The 16,227-nt window shown below is 44.5% G+C and overlaps 1 protein-coding gene across 2 annotated transcripts in view; it reads right to left on the bottom strand.

Annotated features, from left to right (window-relative positions):
* Positions 1–13,674: 13,674 nt before the first annotated feature.
* Positions 13,675–16,227, bottom strand: part of LOC132815130 (leucine-rich repeat-containing protein 15-like) — a 37,397-nt gene continuing 34,844 nt past the window's right edge. For both annotated transcript variants that reach the window (XM_060823927.1, XM_060823926.1), the window contains exon 2: positions 13,675–15,381. In XM_060823927.1, coding sequence (XP_060679910.1) covers positions 14,156–15,376 — 1,221 coding nt within the window. In that variant the 5' untranslated portion in view covers positions 15,377–15,381 and the 3' untranslated portion in view covers positions 13,675–14,155. The remainder of the gene's footprint in view (positions 15,382–16,227) is intronic.

Below are 16,227 nucleotides of genomic sequence, written 5' to 3'. Positions count from 1 at the left end.
TGTGAACAGCTGCACCGTGTCCAGGTAAACCAGCTGTGCTTCAGGAGCTTCCTGGTATCCTCAGCCAGTGTGGGAATTGAACCCAGGCTGCTGGCATCTCTCTGGCTAACTGAGACTAGAAACCGAATTCAGCGGAGGAGGTGGCAGCAATTTGCTGGTTTTTAGAGGTATTGTCTCAGCAGCATATTTACCATGGATGGAGAGTTTGTGGGGGGTGGATGATGGTGGGGTACTGTGGCTTTTAGAATCACGGTGATCTAGTCACTCGACCAATAATCTGTTGATCAAGTTCAACTCCCACTGGGAGCAGTTTGAATTAGAATTTAGTTTTAGAAAACCCAGGAGCTATGACTCTATGACTGTATAGCTGTCAGGTTGTTGAGTGAGCCAAGTGCAAGGATTTTAATGTCCTGGGGGGTTAAGAACCTCCCCTGACCTTACCTGGCAGGAACTCTCTGGTACTTCAGGTGGCAGTACACAATGCAGCTGGCAAACAGAGAGCATCGACTCAGTGATCACGAGGACTCTGTACCCACCCCTTCCCCCTTACCACTCATCCCAGGCTCAGGAGAGAATGGGTGCAGTGAGCATTACTGTCCAACGACATTTGGGCCACAAGTGAATCTCTGGACTCAACACATCAAAGATCAGGAACCAGAAACTGTACATAACCTCCCCTATGAAGCCGCGGTTTATATACTGGGAGGGTCACAGAGCAGCCTCTGAGGAGTCCATGTCTGACATTCAATCCCATCTCCTTTACAGACTATATCTTCAGTGTGGTCTGTTCTCCATGAACAATACCTTGTGAATGTTTCACACTAAGGCTCGGGCCAGGATTTTCAATAGAGCGTCTCTCTATCATGGTGGGTGTGGCTAAAAGCCAGGGGTCATTCTGCTAAGGACAGTGCCTCCTATTTCTTCTTCTTTCCTTATTGATTCATGGACTGAGGCTGTCACTGGCTAGGGCAGCATTTATGGCATGTACCTGATTGACTCATAACTGCCCTCTGAGCAACCACCTTGCTGTGGGTCTGGAGTCACCTGTATTCCAGCCCAGGTAAGGAGGGCTGTTTCTTTCCCTAAAGGACATTTGTGACCCAGATGGGGTTTTTCCTGACAATTGATAATGGATTCATGAGCACCAATAGACTCTTAATTCCAGATTTGTTTGGATTGAATTCAAATTCCCCATCTGCTGTGGTGGGATTCAAACCTGGATCCCCAGCACATTATCTGGGTCCCCTGATTAACAAGTGTCTGTCTAGATAGCCTGGGACATCTATTGAAGAGTTGAGAGTGTCGTACTGGAAAAGCACAGCAGGTCAGGCAGCATCTGAGGAGCAGGAGAATCAACGTAAGGGCTTATGCCCAAGACATATCATCTCCTGCTCCTCGGATGCAGCCTGACCTGCTGTGCTTTTCCAGTACGACACTCTTGACTCTGATCTCCAGCATCTGCAGTCCTCACTTCCTCCTACACCTATGGAAGAGGTTGGTTTGCCTTTGGATGGGGGTATGATTCTTTCAGTACTGTGCCAGTGTGCAGGGTGATCGCTGCCCTCAGCAGCCTCCCCTGTTACCCCAGGGAACCCTGCCAGCCCACAATGAGAGTCACAACTCCCAGGTCACTTCATCTTCAGCTGAATTTGTGGAGCTGGGATAAATCCCAACTGTGAGCAGCTGTAGAGAGGGAGATTCCTGACATTAATCTTGGTATTTACTGATTTGTATTTTTACACTCCAATGTTTATAGTGCGGGAGGAATCAGTGCCAAGTATGCAGGTTGTGTTTATAAAGGGGTGGCATCAATCTGACATAAAGCTTAAAAAATGCGAGGTGACTAATAAAGAGGAAACCTTAAAGGAGCTCATTGTTATTTATTTCATGGGATGGGAGTGAATCCCTACAGTGTGGAAGCAGGTCATCTCGCCCGTCAAGTCCACACTGACTCTCCCACCATGGCTGATCAATCTAACCTGTACATCCTTTGGACTATGGAGAAGAAACCCACACAGACATGGGGAGAATGTCCAAGCTTCACCTAGTTGCACGTGGGTGGAATGGAACTTGGGTTCCTGGTATTCTGAAGTAGCAGTACTAACCACTGAGGCCCCATACCATCCATTGGTCAACCCTTGCTTCGGAGGAGAAAGCAGTGAAGTGAAATGATTAGATTCCCGACAGTGTGGAACCAGGCCCTTCAGCCCAAATCGACCCTCTGAAGAGTAACCCATCCAGACACATTTCCTTCTGACTGATGCACCTAACACTATCGGCAATTTAGCCTGGCCAATTTACTGTGGGAGGAAACCGGAGCACCCGGAGGAAACCCACACAGACACGGGGAGAACGTGCAAACCACACATAGACAGTCACCTGAGGCTGGAATCGAACCTGGGACCCTGTTGCTGTGAGGCAGCAGTGCTAACCACTGAGCCACCGTACCACCCCAGAAAGTCTTGAAAATAAATTCCTGAGGTGACAACAGACAGGCACTTGAAGATATAGCTGCCAGTGTTGGAGTGAAGGAATGAGAATGACAAGTTCAAAGGAATGTAGGGATCACAGAGGCTTATCGAACTGGAGGAGGTGCTGGGGATAGAGATGCTAAGGAAAGATTTGATTCAGGGATCAGCATTTTAAAATTGAGACATTGCTGAACTGGGCTCTAAGGTCAGTAAACATCGAGTGTGAAAGGTGAACAGGAATTGGTGAGAGTTGCTGCGTCAGCAGCAGAGTTTTGGATGAGCTCAAACTTTATCAGGGGAGTCTAATGAAGGCCAAATAGCAACAGGTTGGTGCAGTCGAGTCTGGAGGTAAGATGACGGTTTCAGTACCTGATGAGATGGAATGGTATCGATGCTTTTCTGGTGGTGGAAATGATTTACTAAATATAGTCACATAGAAAATAGGAGGAGGCTATTCAGCCCTTTGAATCTGCTGCACTATTCATGATGATGTCGACGGATCATCCAACTCAGTCCCCTGTTCCTACTTCCTCCCCATATCCTTTGATACCTTTAACCATAAGAATTATATCTAAATCCTCCTTGAAAACATTCAATGTTTTGGCCTCAACTACTATCTGTGGCAGAACGTTCCACTGTCCCCGCACTCTCTGGGTGAAGACATTTCTCCCCACCTCCGTCCTATCCCGTGTCCTTAGACTGTAACCTATGGTTCTGGACTCCCTGGTCATCAGGAACATCCTGTGTTAGAATGAGATTCCCCCATCATCCTATGGTCTCACCAAGATCTTTACAGTTGCAGCAAGCTATCCCTTGGGCCAAAGGGCTTTTCACTGTGCTGTCAATCACTCTGACTTGATCCCCCCTCCTGTTATTGAATCCTGTTTACCCACTGCACTCTCATGCTGATTTGTAATGGGTGTACAAGGACACCCAAGTCTCATTGCACCTCTCCCTTTCCCAATCTGTTGCTATTCAGAGAATAACCTGCCTATCTGATTTAACAGGAACTTTCCAAAAGGTGTTGGATCAATGCAGGAAAAGGATAACATTGCAGGGTTATTGTAAGGACGTTTCATGATTAATTAAATTAATGATCATTGATTAATATGTTCTGTTTAACAGTAACCAATGTCGATTTTAGCGCTTTAATATCATGTCAGTCTGCTAAAAGCCTCTCTTAAATCGAAACACACTGTGGGATTGTGACAGAAATGAAAGCAGTAGCATACCGGGTGTCTCGGTTTGGCTCAGTTCTGTTTCAGGCATTGCCATTGGCAAATTGAGGCTCAACCAACTCCCAGCACATGGTTCCTTGGCCCCAAACCCACAGCGTATTTCCCAGAGACAAGGACATCACCCACTGCTCGTTCCCGGCCACCGCTCTGCAGCTCCTGCTCAAGTTGGATAGCTCTCGTAAAGAGGCAGATTGGCCACACTGACTCCAGCTGTGTTGCCTGGTCCCTGTGGGAGGGAGGGAGGGACATCACACCCTCCAGCTGCTCAGTTTCCAGATGCCTATCTCCATGAAATTCTCTGGGTGACTTTACAATAACTTGTACAAACATCAAAAGGGTGCTATATAAATGCAACACTTCCCGATGTTGCACACACAACAAACTTTGTTGTTTATTCAAACGATAGGAGAAGGATGCATCTAAGTACATCTTAATATCAAAATCTGTCAGCTTTTTTCCCTCAGTTGGAACTGCATAGGACGGTTGTGATTCTCAGGGCCTGTACATCCCTGGGGCTAATTCCTGTCACTATAAAGTTATCATTCCTCAGTTTCCAAGTATTGGAAATTCATCGATCCTATTCAGCTTTTCTCACCCACGTTGAATGCACCAATACTCATCATGGACACGAGTCTTGCCTTTAGTGGAATACATTGTCAGAACAAGCTGTTTTTAGCTTCCAACACAATTGCAGAAATCTTGGCGTATTTACCCAGGGGGTTAATATTCCTACAATCATTGTCAATCTCTTATGGACACAGCCTGTTTGTCTAAGAGACATAGGATCTGACTGATTCAGGAGAAAAATCTGCTGGTTTTATGTTTCTGGTGGCGTCCTGTGGGGTTTGGAACACTTTAATAAACCATTCCTGTATCGGACAACCTCTCACGCCATCTTGTTGTCAGCTTTCAGTTCATTAATGAACGAGGTCAGCAGACCGGCTAGTCACTCACTTGGTCACAACGTGAATATCACTGAAAAGAAACTGTTTAAGAGTGTTGCTTTGCACTCATGAGGACAAATATAAGAATGCAAAATGTCAAGCCATTGCAGCAATTTACACAACAGCAAAAACAGAAATTGCTGGAAAAGCTCAGGTTGGACAGTTGTGGAGAGAAAGCAGAGTTAATGTTTCTGGGCCAGTGACCCTTCAGAATGATTCACAACCATTGACACATCAGGAGAACAGGGTGATGATTGATTAGCAGGTCAATTAGCAGAAACACCATAGGGAGTATCAGTGTTACTGAACTTGAACTAGACCTCTCAATATTAGTTTTAAAGATTCATTACGCAAACATTGTATTTGCAAATAGCTATTTTCAGTTTTGTTCCAACTTGCATACGGATGACTTTGCAAACATACTCAAGAACAGGACTGTGTCTGTAACCCAGGAGCTGCAGATATCTCAACCTGATTATTAGTGAAGCCATTGCATTCCCAGGATTGTTGGACAAGTTTTGCAGAATCATTAAATCACAGCTAAAGAACACCTAAGAATGGTTCACTGTCAGTAACTGGGGGTTTATCTAGAGTGTGTGGGTCTGGTTGATCTTGTTAATGTGTCAGCAGTTCCACTGTTAAAACATGATGCAACAGCTGAGGAGAGGCAGTGACATATGGTAATGTGCTAATTGTCCTGAACCCCAGATTAATGTTCTGGGGACAGTGGGTTGAATCCTTCTGTGGTACCTGGTGAAATTTGAAATCCGATAAACTCAGGAATTAAAAGTTGGCCTCATGATGTCTTTCAGAAAAGGAATCGGCCTTACTTTTTCCCTTTAGAGAAGGAAATCTGCTATCCTTACCCAATCTGATCTACATGTGACTCCAGGCACAAGGCAACATTGTTGAGTCATAGTTCCCCTCTGGAATGCCCCAGTGTGTCACTCAGTTCAAAGACATGGATGACAAACATTGGCCTTGACAGCCAGGTCTACGGCCCACGTAAGAAGAAAAATTAACAATAATTAGAATCTTACAACAGTGAAAAAGACCATTCAGGCCATTAAAGGATAAAGTCACCATAGTCCTACCCAATCATTGGGCTGCTCTCTCATTAGAGATAGAGAGATGATGGGTGGTATTTTCACCTGAGGATGACCATGCCTCAGGCGAGCAGAGAGGTTGAGAAGGAGAGTCCTTCATGGTCACCTCAGCTGGTGCAGGAATTGAACCTATGCTCTTCGATGAAGGCGTCGATGTTCACGTCAAGTTTGGAAATTACTTCCACGAGGCTTGCCACCGTAGGTAAGTCCCCCGGGGCAGCTGCGGATGCCTCTGTTGCAACTGGGGAGGGTGAGTGAGGGGTTCCTGCCTGCTGAGAGCTGCGGGCTCCTTTCCTTTAGTCATTTTTACAGGAGACTAGACTGTTTAAATTTAGTACCGAGCAACTAATTACATGAAGTAAAAACTATATTAAATGATTTGGTGAGTGTGGTGGAGGCAAGTGACCCACTTTGCCCAAGTCTTGGGAGGAGCACTATAGACTCAGTCTTGCTGGGTCGCCGCCATCTTGGATCTATGGCTTGAACCCATGCTGTTGGCATCACTCTACATCACAAACCAGCTGTCCAACAATGGACTGCCGTTATGTCAATGCTGACCCTTTGGAAATGTTGTCTGGTAATTCACAATCCCTTGCTCCTTCCCCAAGCCCAAATCAATCTTTGAATATCTTTGTAATTCTGTTGGGGTTAGGGCAGGGTAGTTCCCTGTTTGGCATTTGTGATACACTCTCTGTGCTGCAAAACTCTGTTTCCTTTATCCAACCTCCTTCAGTCACAAAGCAGAAATCCCAGCAATCTTTTCCCAGCATCGCGCAGCAATGTGGTATTTGTGCGATGTACAGATCGAATCACTGGGTTTGAGGGGGTTGTAGGGGGCAGTGAGGTAGTGGGTAGCTGCAAGTCTCTCTCTGTGTTGATGGGTTCAAATGGAGTCGAGATCAATGATGGGTTGCGCAGTCTGCTCTGCTTGCATCATTTCAGCTGATCGCAGGCTCCTGTTACCAACTTCCCCCTTCCCAGAAAATAATCACAAAGCACAAAGTTCATCTACCATCGAGATAACTTGGTTAACATCTCCAGATTAGATTCCATATCGGCATTCGGAGATTTCTGTTCGTATTTCAGATTGAAGACACACACTTATTTGTAAAATATATGAAGTTGCCTTTAAATTTCAAAGACAGTGGGCAGTAATGAGCAACTTCGATGGATGGGAACAGAGACAAAGGTTGACCATAACTGGATTTAAACCGATCGGATCTGCGCCTGGACCTGCCAGTTTCCCATTTGAGGAGGCAAAAAGAAATGATATTCCAAGTTGTTAAATTAAATCAAGTTGTCAGATACAGAACTCTGGATGTTAGAGATCTGAAACAAAAGCAGAAATGGTTGAAGAAACTCAGCAGGTCTGGCAGCATCAGCAGAGAGAAAAACAGTTAACATTTTGAAACCTTCTTCAGAATTTTGTCACAAATTCCGTTTCCCTCTCTGTAGATACTGTCAGACCTGCTGAGCTTTTCCAGCACACTCTGTTTTTGTGGTTGTATTAATGTTTTTCATTCTGGGCATTGATGTGTGGGGATTGTTTGGCATCAGTGCCTATTCTGGCTGAGTTTCATTGATGGGTCATTTCGGATGGAAGTTAAGAGTTAATTTTGCAGTAAAGGTGCAGTCACAGGTCAGCAGAGATCTGGTTTCCTTCCCTAAAACACATTGATGAAACGTTATGAGATTTCAACATATGTTCATGGGATTACTGGAACAGTTGCAACAACCTTTAGTTACTTGCTACAGCAAGTAATGAGGAAGGCAGATTGCATTTGGTCTTTATTGCAATGGGGCTTCAGGAATAAGGCAAGAATAAGGAAGTTTTGATACAACTGTACAGGGCTTTAGTGAGATCTCTCCTGGACTGTGTGCAGTTTTGGTCCCCGCATTTAGTGAGCGCTGTACTGACACAGAAGGTGAAGGGTCCTGGGATCAGATAATGAGTAAACTGGGACCACATTCTGTGGAGTTTGGCAAAATGAGAGGTGACATCATTGAGACAGGCAAGATTCTGAAGGGACTTGATGGGGTCAGTGTTGAGATAGTCTCCACTGGTCGAGAAATCTGGGTCTGGAGTAGGGTCCCAGTCTCAGAGTAAGGAGACAATGATTTCACACTGAGATGGGAAGAAATGTCTTCACTCAGAGAGTAGAGCATTCTCAGAGAGTTGGGGGTGCTCCATTATTGAATATATTTAAGGCTGGTCCAGACAGATTCCTGGTCTCTAGCGAATAGAGGGATAAGGGAGTGAGCAGGAGAATGGAGTTGAAGACTAAGATCAGGTGACCACATTAAATTGCAGAACATGTTGATTAAAATATCTGTCAATGTTAGTTTCCGCTGACATCGGCATTCTGGTAAACTGGTCAGATCAGTCCGAGAATGGGTCTTTTCTTCCCCACAATACTCAGGTTTTCACAGAATCTAGAATTGTACTGGAATTGCAGAAGGAAGCCATTCAGCCCATTATGGCAATACCAGCTCTTCAAATGAGCATCATTTGTCAGCACCAACCTCTTCCCTTTTCCCCATGTCCCTGCATAGGGACTAGATAAGGTTAAACATCACACAACACCAGGTCATAGTCCAGCAAGTTTAATTGGAAGCACTAGCTTGTTGTTCCTTCATCAGGTGGTTGTGGATTATATTAGGTTAGAATATCTGATCAGCATGGATGAGTTGGACCGAAGGGTCTGTCTCTGTGCTGTACATCTCTATGACTCGATGACATCCAATGTCCCACTTCAATGCCTCAATTCAACCTGCCTCCACCATAATCCCAGACTGTGCATTCCACACCCTAACTGCTTACTGTGTGATAACCTCTCATTACCCTCACTTCGTTTGCACGTCTCTTTAAATCTACACCCCCTCACCCTTTGTTCTTTTACCAGCGGATTAGTTACTGAGGACAGGGTTCCCTGTTTGGAGAGTCCAGGACACAGTCACACTTCAGATAGCCATTTAAGATAGAAACAGGAATCACAGAGATGTTTGTTAAGGATATCTTTATATGTTGTATTTTGTGAGTTAACAAGGAGACATGGTTTCTTAACATTTTGTTGAAGTGTCTGGAAGCATGGTGTTTATCTGCATTTTAATAAGACTTTACAACCATGACTCGAGAAGCTGGGGGTTAAAAGGTTACTGCATGAAAGAATGGCAAAAGAAAATAAAATGTGCAGGGTTCCAAGCCCACACCGAGAGTCAGAACAATGCAGAAAGCAATGAGTCTGTATAGGTGTGCTACAGACTGGAGGCTGAAGTGTTAAACTCTCCAGTAAGAATCTGGCAAAGGAGCTGCTGGAAGTGGAGTTGGTGGAGTCTTGTATTTGCTCTGAATTAAATTAATTAGTTTACAGTTTATTATCTCAGAGATACCAGCCAAAGGGAAATAACTCCTTGTGGCAGCATAGAAATTCACTGGAATGAAACTAATTACACTGTGCCAACTGGAGTGTGGAGATGCTGATAAATCTTAGGTGAGGGTTGGCTGTAAAGATATTGTAGAGATAGAAGCAATAACAATGAATCTGAATTTTTTTTTAGTATTTGTAATGATATCTTTATAGCTGTTTTCTCCAGTGGAATATATTTCATGTTTCCATTTCCTCAATAAACATTTTTTCTTTGTGTTCAAAGTATAACAACAGCCTCTTGTGAACGTGTTCAATAGCTGACCTCCATGGTTGAACAAAAAGTTAGGATAAAACTAACTGGGTTTCAGTCTGGGAACTGACTTGACCAGGATTAACAGCAGCTGGAATTGTAACATCCCACTGTGGAAATGGAGGGCATTTGCCCCGTCACGTTTGGACCAGCTTTCCAACTGAGGATTTCATTGATTGTCACTCTCCTGCCTTCTGTCCGTAATTCCATGTTCCTTTTTACATAATAATCTCATTCCATTTTAAAAGCCTCAAATGAACCAGACCCCAGCACACTCTCAGACAGTCCAGCCCAGACCGTTACCACCTTCTCTTCGTCTCACGGTTGTTTCTTTGAGAAATTGACTTAAATCTCTAAGTCGGGTTGTTGTTTTGTTGACCCTTCCAACAATGATTGATCATTCCCAAAACCATTCATGTCAACTTTCTCTCTGACATGTTCATATCCTTTCAAAAGTGTGAAAATGCGGCTAAGCCAGTATTGTATACAATTTCTCATCGGCTGATGTATTTTCTTGCCATGGTCAGCATGGGATTCAGTTTACTTGTAAAGCTCACATTGTTTTAGTTCACAGCTCAACCTACAACTTGCAGTTACACAATTAAGACATACAACCGAAGGAGGCAATTCAGCCCATCGAGTCTGTTGTACCATTCAATGAGATCATGTCTAATCTGATAATCCTCAACACTTTTCCCCATTACACTTGATTCTCTTCCTGATGAAAAATCTGTTTATCTCAGCCTTGAATATACTTGACGTCCCAGCCTCGACAGCCCTCTGGTAAATAATCCCACAGATTCACTCCCCACTGAGAGAAAAGAAATCCCCATCTGTCTTAACTAGGTGACCTGCTATTCTGAAATTGTGCCCTCTACATAAGAACTCTGATAGTAGACTCTCTCACATGAGGAAATAAACTCTCCAAATGTTCTCTGTCCAGCCCCCTTAGAACCTTATATGTTTCAATACAGTTACCTCTCATTCTCATAAACTCCAATGAATATAGGCCCAACGGACTCATTCTTTCCTCATTAGACAGTCCCTCCCCCAGCCAAGTGAACTTTCTCTAGATTACATCCAATCTTTTCTTAGGTAAGGGTTCCCAAACTGTTCCCAGTATTCCAGCTGCAGTCTGACTACTGCCTTGGATTGTTTTAGCAAATTCTCCCTCTATTATATTCCATTCCCTTTGAAATAAAGAACAACATTCAATTTACTTTCCCTATAATCTTCAGTGCCAATGCAGGAACTCCCTATTCTCTCTGTTCCATAGCTTTCTGCAGACTCTCTCCATTTAAGTAATATTCAGCTTCTCTTCTTCCTGCCAAAGTGCATAACCTCATATTTCCCCACATTATATTCTACCTCTAAGTTGGTGTGCGCTCCTGAACCTATCTATATCCCTCTGTAGACTCTTCGTTTCACTTTCATCACTTGCCTCCCAACGATTTTTGTGTCATTGGTAAACGTAGCTGCCGTGCATTCACTTCCCTCACCCAAGTCATTTTTTTTTAAAGTTCATTCATGGGGTATGGCTCATTGGCCACCATTTATTACCCCGTCCCTAGTTGCCCCTTGAGAAAGTGGGGGTGAGCTGCCTTCTTGAACCACTGCAGTCCATGTGCTGTAGATAAACCCACAATGCCCTTAGGGAGGGAATTCCAGGGCTTTGACCCAGTGACACTGAAGGACCGGCGATATATTTCCAAGTTAGGAACATAAATGGCTCGGAGGGGAACTGGAAGGGAGTGGTGTTCCCATGTATCTGCTGCCCTTGTCCTTCTAGATGTAAGTTGTCATGGGATTGAAAGGTGCTGTCTGAGGATCTTTGGTGAATATCTGCAGTGCATCTTGTAGATGGTACACACTGCTGCTACTGAGTGTCGGGGGTGAAGGGAGTTGATATTGTGGATGCTAATCAAGTGGGGACTGCTTTGTGGGCGGCACGGTGGCACAGTGCTGCACTGCTGCCTCACAGCGCCTGAGACCCGGGTTCAATTCCCGACTCAGGCGACTGACTGTGTGGAGTTTGCATGTTCTCCCCGTGTCTGCGTGGGTTTCCTCCGGGTGCTCTGGTTTCCTCCCACAGTCCAAAGATGTGCGGGTCAGGTGAATTGGCCATGCTAAATTGCCCATAGTGTTAGGTAAGGGGTAAATGTAGGGGTATGGGTGGGTTGCACTTTGGTGGGTCGGTGTGGACTTGTTGGGCCGAAGGTCCTGTTTCCACACTGTAAGTAATCTAATCTGTAAGTAATCTAATCTAATTAGTTGTCTTGGATGGTGTGCAGCTTCTTGTTGGAGCTGCCCCCATCCAGGCAAGTTGGGAGTATTTCCGTCACATTTCAGATTCTTGCTGATGATGGACAGGCTTTGGGGAGTTAAGAGGTGAGTTATGTGCTGCAATATTCCTCCCCGCTGACCTGTCCTTGTAGGCACTGTTGTTTTGATCAATGGTAACCCCCAGAATGTTGATAGTTGGGGATTGTGATGAAACGCGAAGGGGAGATGGTTGGAATCTCTCTTACACGTGATGGTCATTCCCTGGCACTTGTGTGGTTCAGTTGTGTTTGGCCCAAACCGGGATAGTGTCCAGGTCTTATTGCATTTGAACACGGACTGCTTCAGTATCTGAGGAGTCGTGAATGGTGCTGAACATTGTGTAATCATCGGCAAACTGCTGACCTTATAATGGAGGGAAAGTTATTGATGAAGCAGCTGAAGATGGTTGGGCCTAGGACACTCCCCTGAGGAACTCCTGCAGAGATGTCCTGGAGCTGACAGGACTGACCTCCAACATCCGCGACCATGTTAAAATAAAACAAAACACTTGCATGTGCTGGAGATCTAAAACAAGCGAAAGCAGCAATTGCTGGAGAAGCTCAGCAGATCAAGGAGCATTTGTGAAAACTGTACAGAATTAACATTCATCCTTCATGAGTCCATTAATCCTTCAGTTCAGTTCCGAACGTTCTGCGGAAAGGTCACTCCACTGAAAACATTAACTCTGTTTCCCTCTGCACAGATGCTGTTAGATCTGCCAAGTTTCATCAGGAATTTCTGGTTTTGTTTCTACTCAACCATCTTCCTGTGTGTCAGATCTGACTCCATCCACTGGATAGGTTTGCACATGATTCCCATTGGCTCCAGTTTTGATTGGGCTCCTTCATATTTGGTCACATGTGGCCTTCAAGACCAGTCCTCGGGGGTGGGGGGTGGTGGGGGAGGGGGGAGCGTGGTGAAGTGATAGTGCCGTTGGCTTGTAATCAGAAATGCACCGAAGCTCATTAGACATCAATATATATTGAAAATAATTGTGGGTCAAGCATTGATCCCTGTGATACTCCACTAGTTACAGGTTGCCATCCTGAAAATGTATCCTTATCCTAACTATGTCTTCCATCAGTTAGCCAATCCTCTATTAATGCTAACATATAACCCCCCAATAGCAAGGATTCTTATGAGGGGCTGAATGTGTTGCACTTTCTCAGATGATAACTGGAAGCTACTTGACTTGAAATTGCTTCTGCAGCACATAAATGTAACAGATTATTAAAGAAATCACATTGCTGCTTCTGGGGATTTTGCTGTGTGCCTATCAGTGCCTTATGCTTCTTTTATTCCAACAGGGAACTGAACTCAAAAGTACTTTGTTAGCTGTAAGCTGCTGTGCAGCATGAAAAATAGGAGCAGCAGGTAGCCATTCGGCCCTTCGAGCCTATCCTCCCTTCAATACAATCATGGCTGACCATCTGCCTCAGTCCCGTTCCCAATTTCTCCCCCTAACCTGTAATCCCTTTGGCATCAATAACTATATCTAACTCATTCCTGAAAACATTCAATGTTTTGGCCTCAACCACTTCCTGTGGCGGAGAGTTCCACAGGCTCCCCAATATTTCCCCTCATCTCAGGGACTTCTTAGGGATGCAAACACCATGATTACACATTTTTCTGTATATTTCATTCTTCAGAATAAACAAATCTCTTTTTTTGTTAAAGGGATGTGGGTGCCATTAGCTGGGTCAGTATTTATTACCCACTCCTAATTGATCTAGAGAAGGTTGATTGGGGAAAATAGACTAAGGCCACATTAGGGACAATCATTTATGGGGTATTTACAGAGTTCGCATTAACTGTATAAATTGAAGATGAGAATGCAGGGGCTAATATGCCAAGACTTTGATCTGGAAATAACAGCGTTTATTAAAATAATGCAATGTACTCATAGATAGTCAAATTCAGTTGCTTCCTTCTAATAGTCGATATTATTGAAAAGACAAGTGTGTTTCTGAGCTTCTTGCTTTGTCCTCATCAGGACCAGTGCAAGAATACCAAATTTCAAACCATCACAACAACTTACACTGCAGGACAAAAAGCTGCTGATTGGTTGACAAGTTGGCTCTGATTGGGTCAGACCTTGCTGTGGAGGAAACTCCTGTTTGATTCGATCAGCCAATCACCGACAGTCTATGGCGCGTGACCCTGACATCATGTGGGGACCTTGCTCCCATGTGACCTGATAGCTACATCCTACAAGTGGGGCTTCAGCATACAGCAATGTGAAACAGCTGCTCAGCAAGTAGCTCCGGTTTTGAAAATGTTTCTCTATTTAGCAATACCCAAGTTCTCACACTGCCAGGAGGCTTTTGTGTAAATCAGCAGATATTTTAATATGTAAAACTGAAAGGGGATTCTTTTCAAAATCATTTTCAAGCTGATTAGCATTGTGTCTTTGTACAGTCGACGTTGGAGGGTTGTCCTCCTGAGCCCTTGGCTGTGCAGATTGGATTGTTCCTCAGGAGCACAGAGTACACATTTGCAAACTCTCTGATGTCCCATTGCCCGATGAGGTTGTCAGTGACCTGAAGGCAGTTCAGCTTTACCAGGTTATCAGCAAATCCCTTTGGAAAACCCTGCAGGCTGTTAAAGGAAAGGATCAACTCTTCTAACTGTGAAAGTCCATCAAATACCGGCACGTACCTCAGGTTGTTGCTATCTAAATACAGATAAAGGAGTTTCGGGTTATATTTGAATGCGTCAGCTGCCAGGGTGTCAATGAAATTGTCAGACAGTTTTAACAGTTGCAGCTCTCTGAGATTGGAAAGGAAGTTCAGTGGGAGAAATGTTAATGAGTTGTTGGACAGGTCGAGCTTCAATAGTTTTGTTAAGTTCGCGAACACCTCAGGTGGAAAATTACTGATGACATTTCCCGAGATGGTCAGATGCTGGAGATGATGCAGCTCAGAGAATAGAGTTGCTGTGAGGTTTGTGAACTGGTTGTGATCTAATCGCAGGTCGGTCAGTTTGTGATGGTGACTGAGGAACTGGGGAGGTAGGGAGGTAAGTTCGTTGTTTGACAAGTCAAGGACTTTGAGGAGAAGCAGTTGACTAAAACCTGTCTCTGGGAGTGTCTTGAGTTGGTTACTCTTAAGATACAGCGTGTTGAGTTGAGGAAAATGTTCAAATGTTTCTCGGAGCACTGTGAGGTTATTGTTGGACAGATCCAGGTAGGTCAGTTTAGTGAGTGACTTCTCTAGGTGAATGCTGCATAAGTTATTGTTGGCTAGATTTAACCAAGTGAGATTGGAGAGGTTTTCAAATAGATCCGCTGGGAGTTCTGATAGGTGGTTTGCAGAGAGATCCAGAGCCTGCAGTCTTGGAAGAGGATCAAAGATGTCATTCTGAAGGATGAGACGGTTATCAGATAAACCGAGATAGTTCAGCTGTCCCAAGTTGCTGAAGGAATTGAGAGGGATTCCAGTCAGAGAGTTACCATCCAGGAATAATGTCTGTGTGCTGGGATTGATGTCCACTGGGATGCTCTGCAGGGCAGTGTCTCGACAATCGACAAGTTTTAAATGGCAAAAACATTTCTCCGGACAGGCAGAGAGAGCCCCAGACCCAATGAGAACAACCAGCAACTCTAGGATTCTCCCCATGGTGCCTACAGTGGAGAGGTGAAGCTCAGTTATTGCCAGGCAGCTTCCAGGAAACATGTGATGGCATTTAATTTTCACCCATATCTTACAAAAGCAAAAACTGCAGATGTTGGAAATCTGAAATAAAACAACTATTGCTGGAGAAACTCAGCAAGTCTGACAGCACCTGAGAGAGGAGAGAAACAGAATTAATATTCAATTTCAGAATTAATATTCCACCCCATATCTCATTAGTTTTGTGGCTGCATCCTCGCAAACTCCCAGTTGGATGGAAATTATCCTTCAGTGCTTAACCCCTTCAGACAAACAAAACAAAATTCAACCACCTGCATTCATACCGAGCCTTACTCAGTCTCAAGATGTTCCAAGACATTTCACACCAATGATGTGTCACTGTAGCTGTGACAGCACGCTCCCATCAATGGCACAGTGCTCAATGAATAGATAATCTGTTCTGGGTCATCCTGGTTCAGGGATAAACATTGGCCACAGGACATTGGAGTTGTCCTCCACAAAGATTTCACATTCACTGATGGCATGGAACTCTGCTCTGGATCTAACAAACTACGTGAAAGAACCGTTTCGACAGGATGGTGTCCCCAAGATGGAATTACACTGCTAGTAGTGAAAGTGAGGAAATCATGATGGCACTGATCTACATGTGTCATAGGGTCATAGCGGTTTACAGCATGGGCAAACAGGCCCTTTGACCCAACTGTCCATGTCGCCAGTTTGCACATCGAGTCCCATTTGCCTGCGTTTGGTCCACATCCCTCCACACCTACCCATCCATGGATCTGTTCAAATGTTTCTCAGTGACCTCCACCACTACTGCTGGCAGCCTGTTCCAG

The sequence above is a fragment of the Hemiscyllium ocellatum genome, chromosome 4, assembly GCF_020745735.1.
Source record: "Hemiscyllium ocellatum isolate sHemOce1 chromosome 4, sHemOce1.pat.X.cur, whole genome shotgun sequence".
Classification (NCBI taxonomy): domain Eukaryota; kingdom Metazoa; phylum Chordata; class Chondrichthyes; order Orectolobiformes; family Hemiscylliidae; genus Hemiscyllium; species Hemiscyllium ocellatum.
Note: the sequence above shows the minus strand (reverse complement) of the source record. Positions and strands in the feature narration are given on the sequence as shown.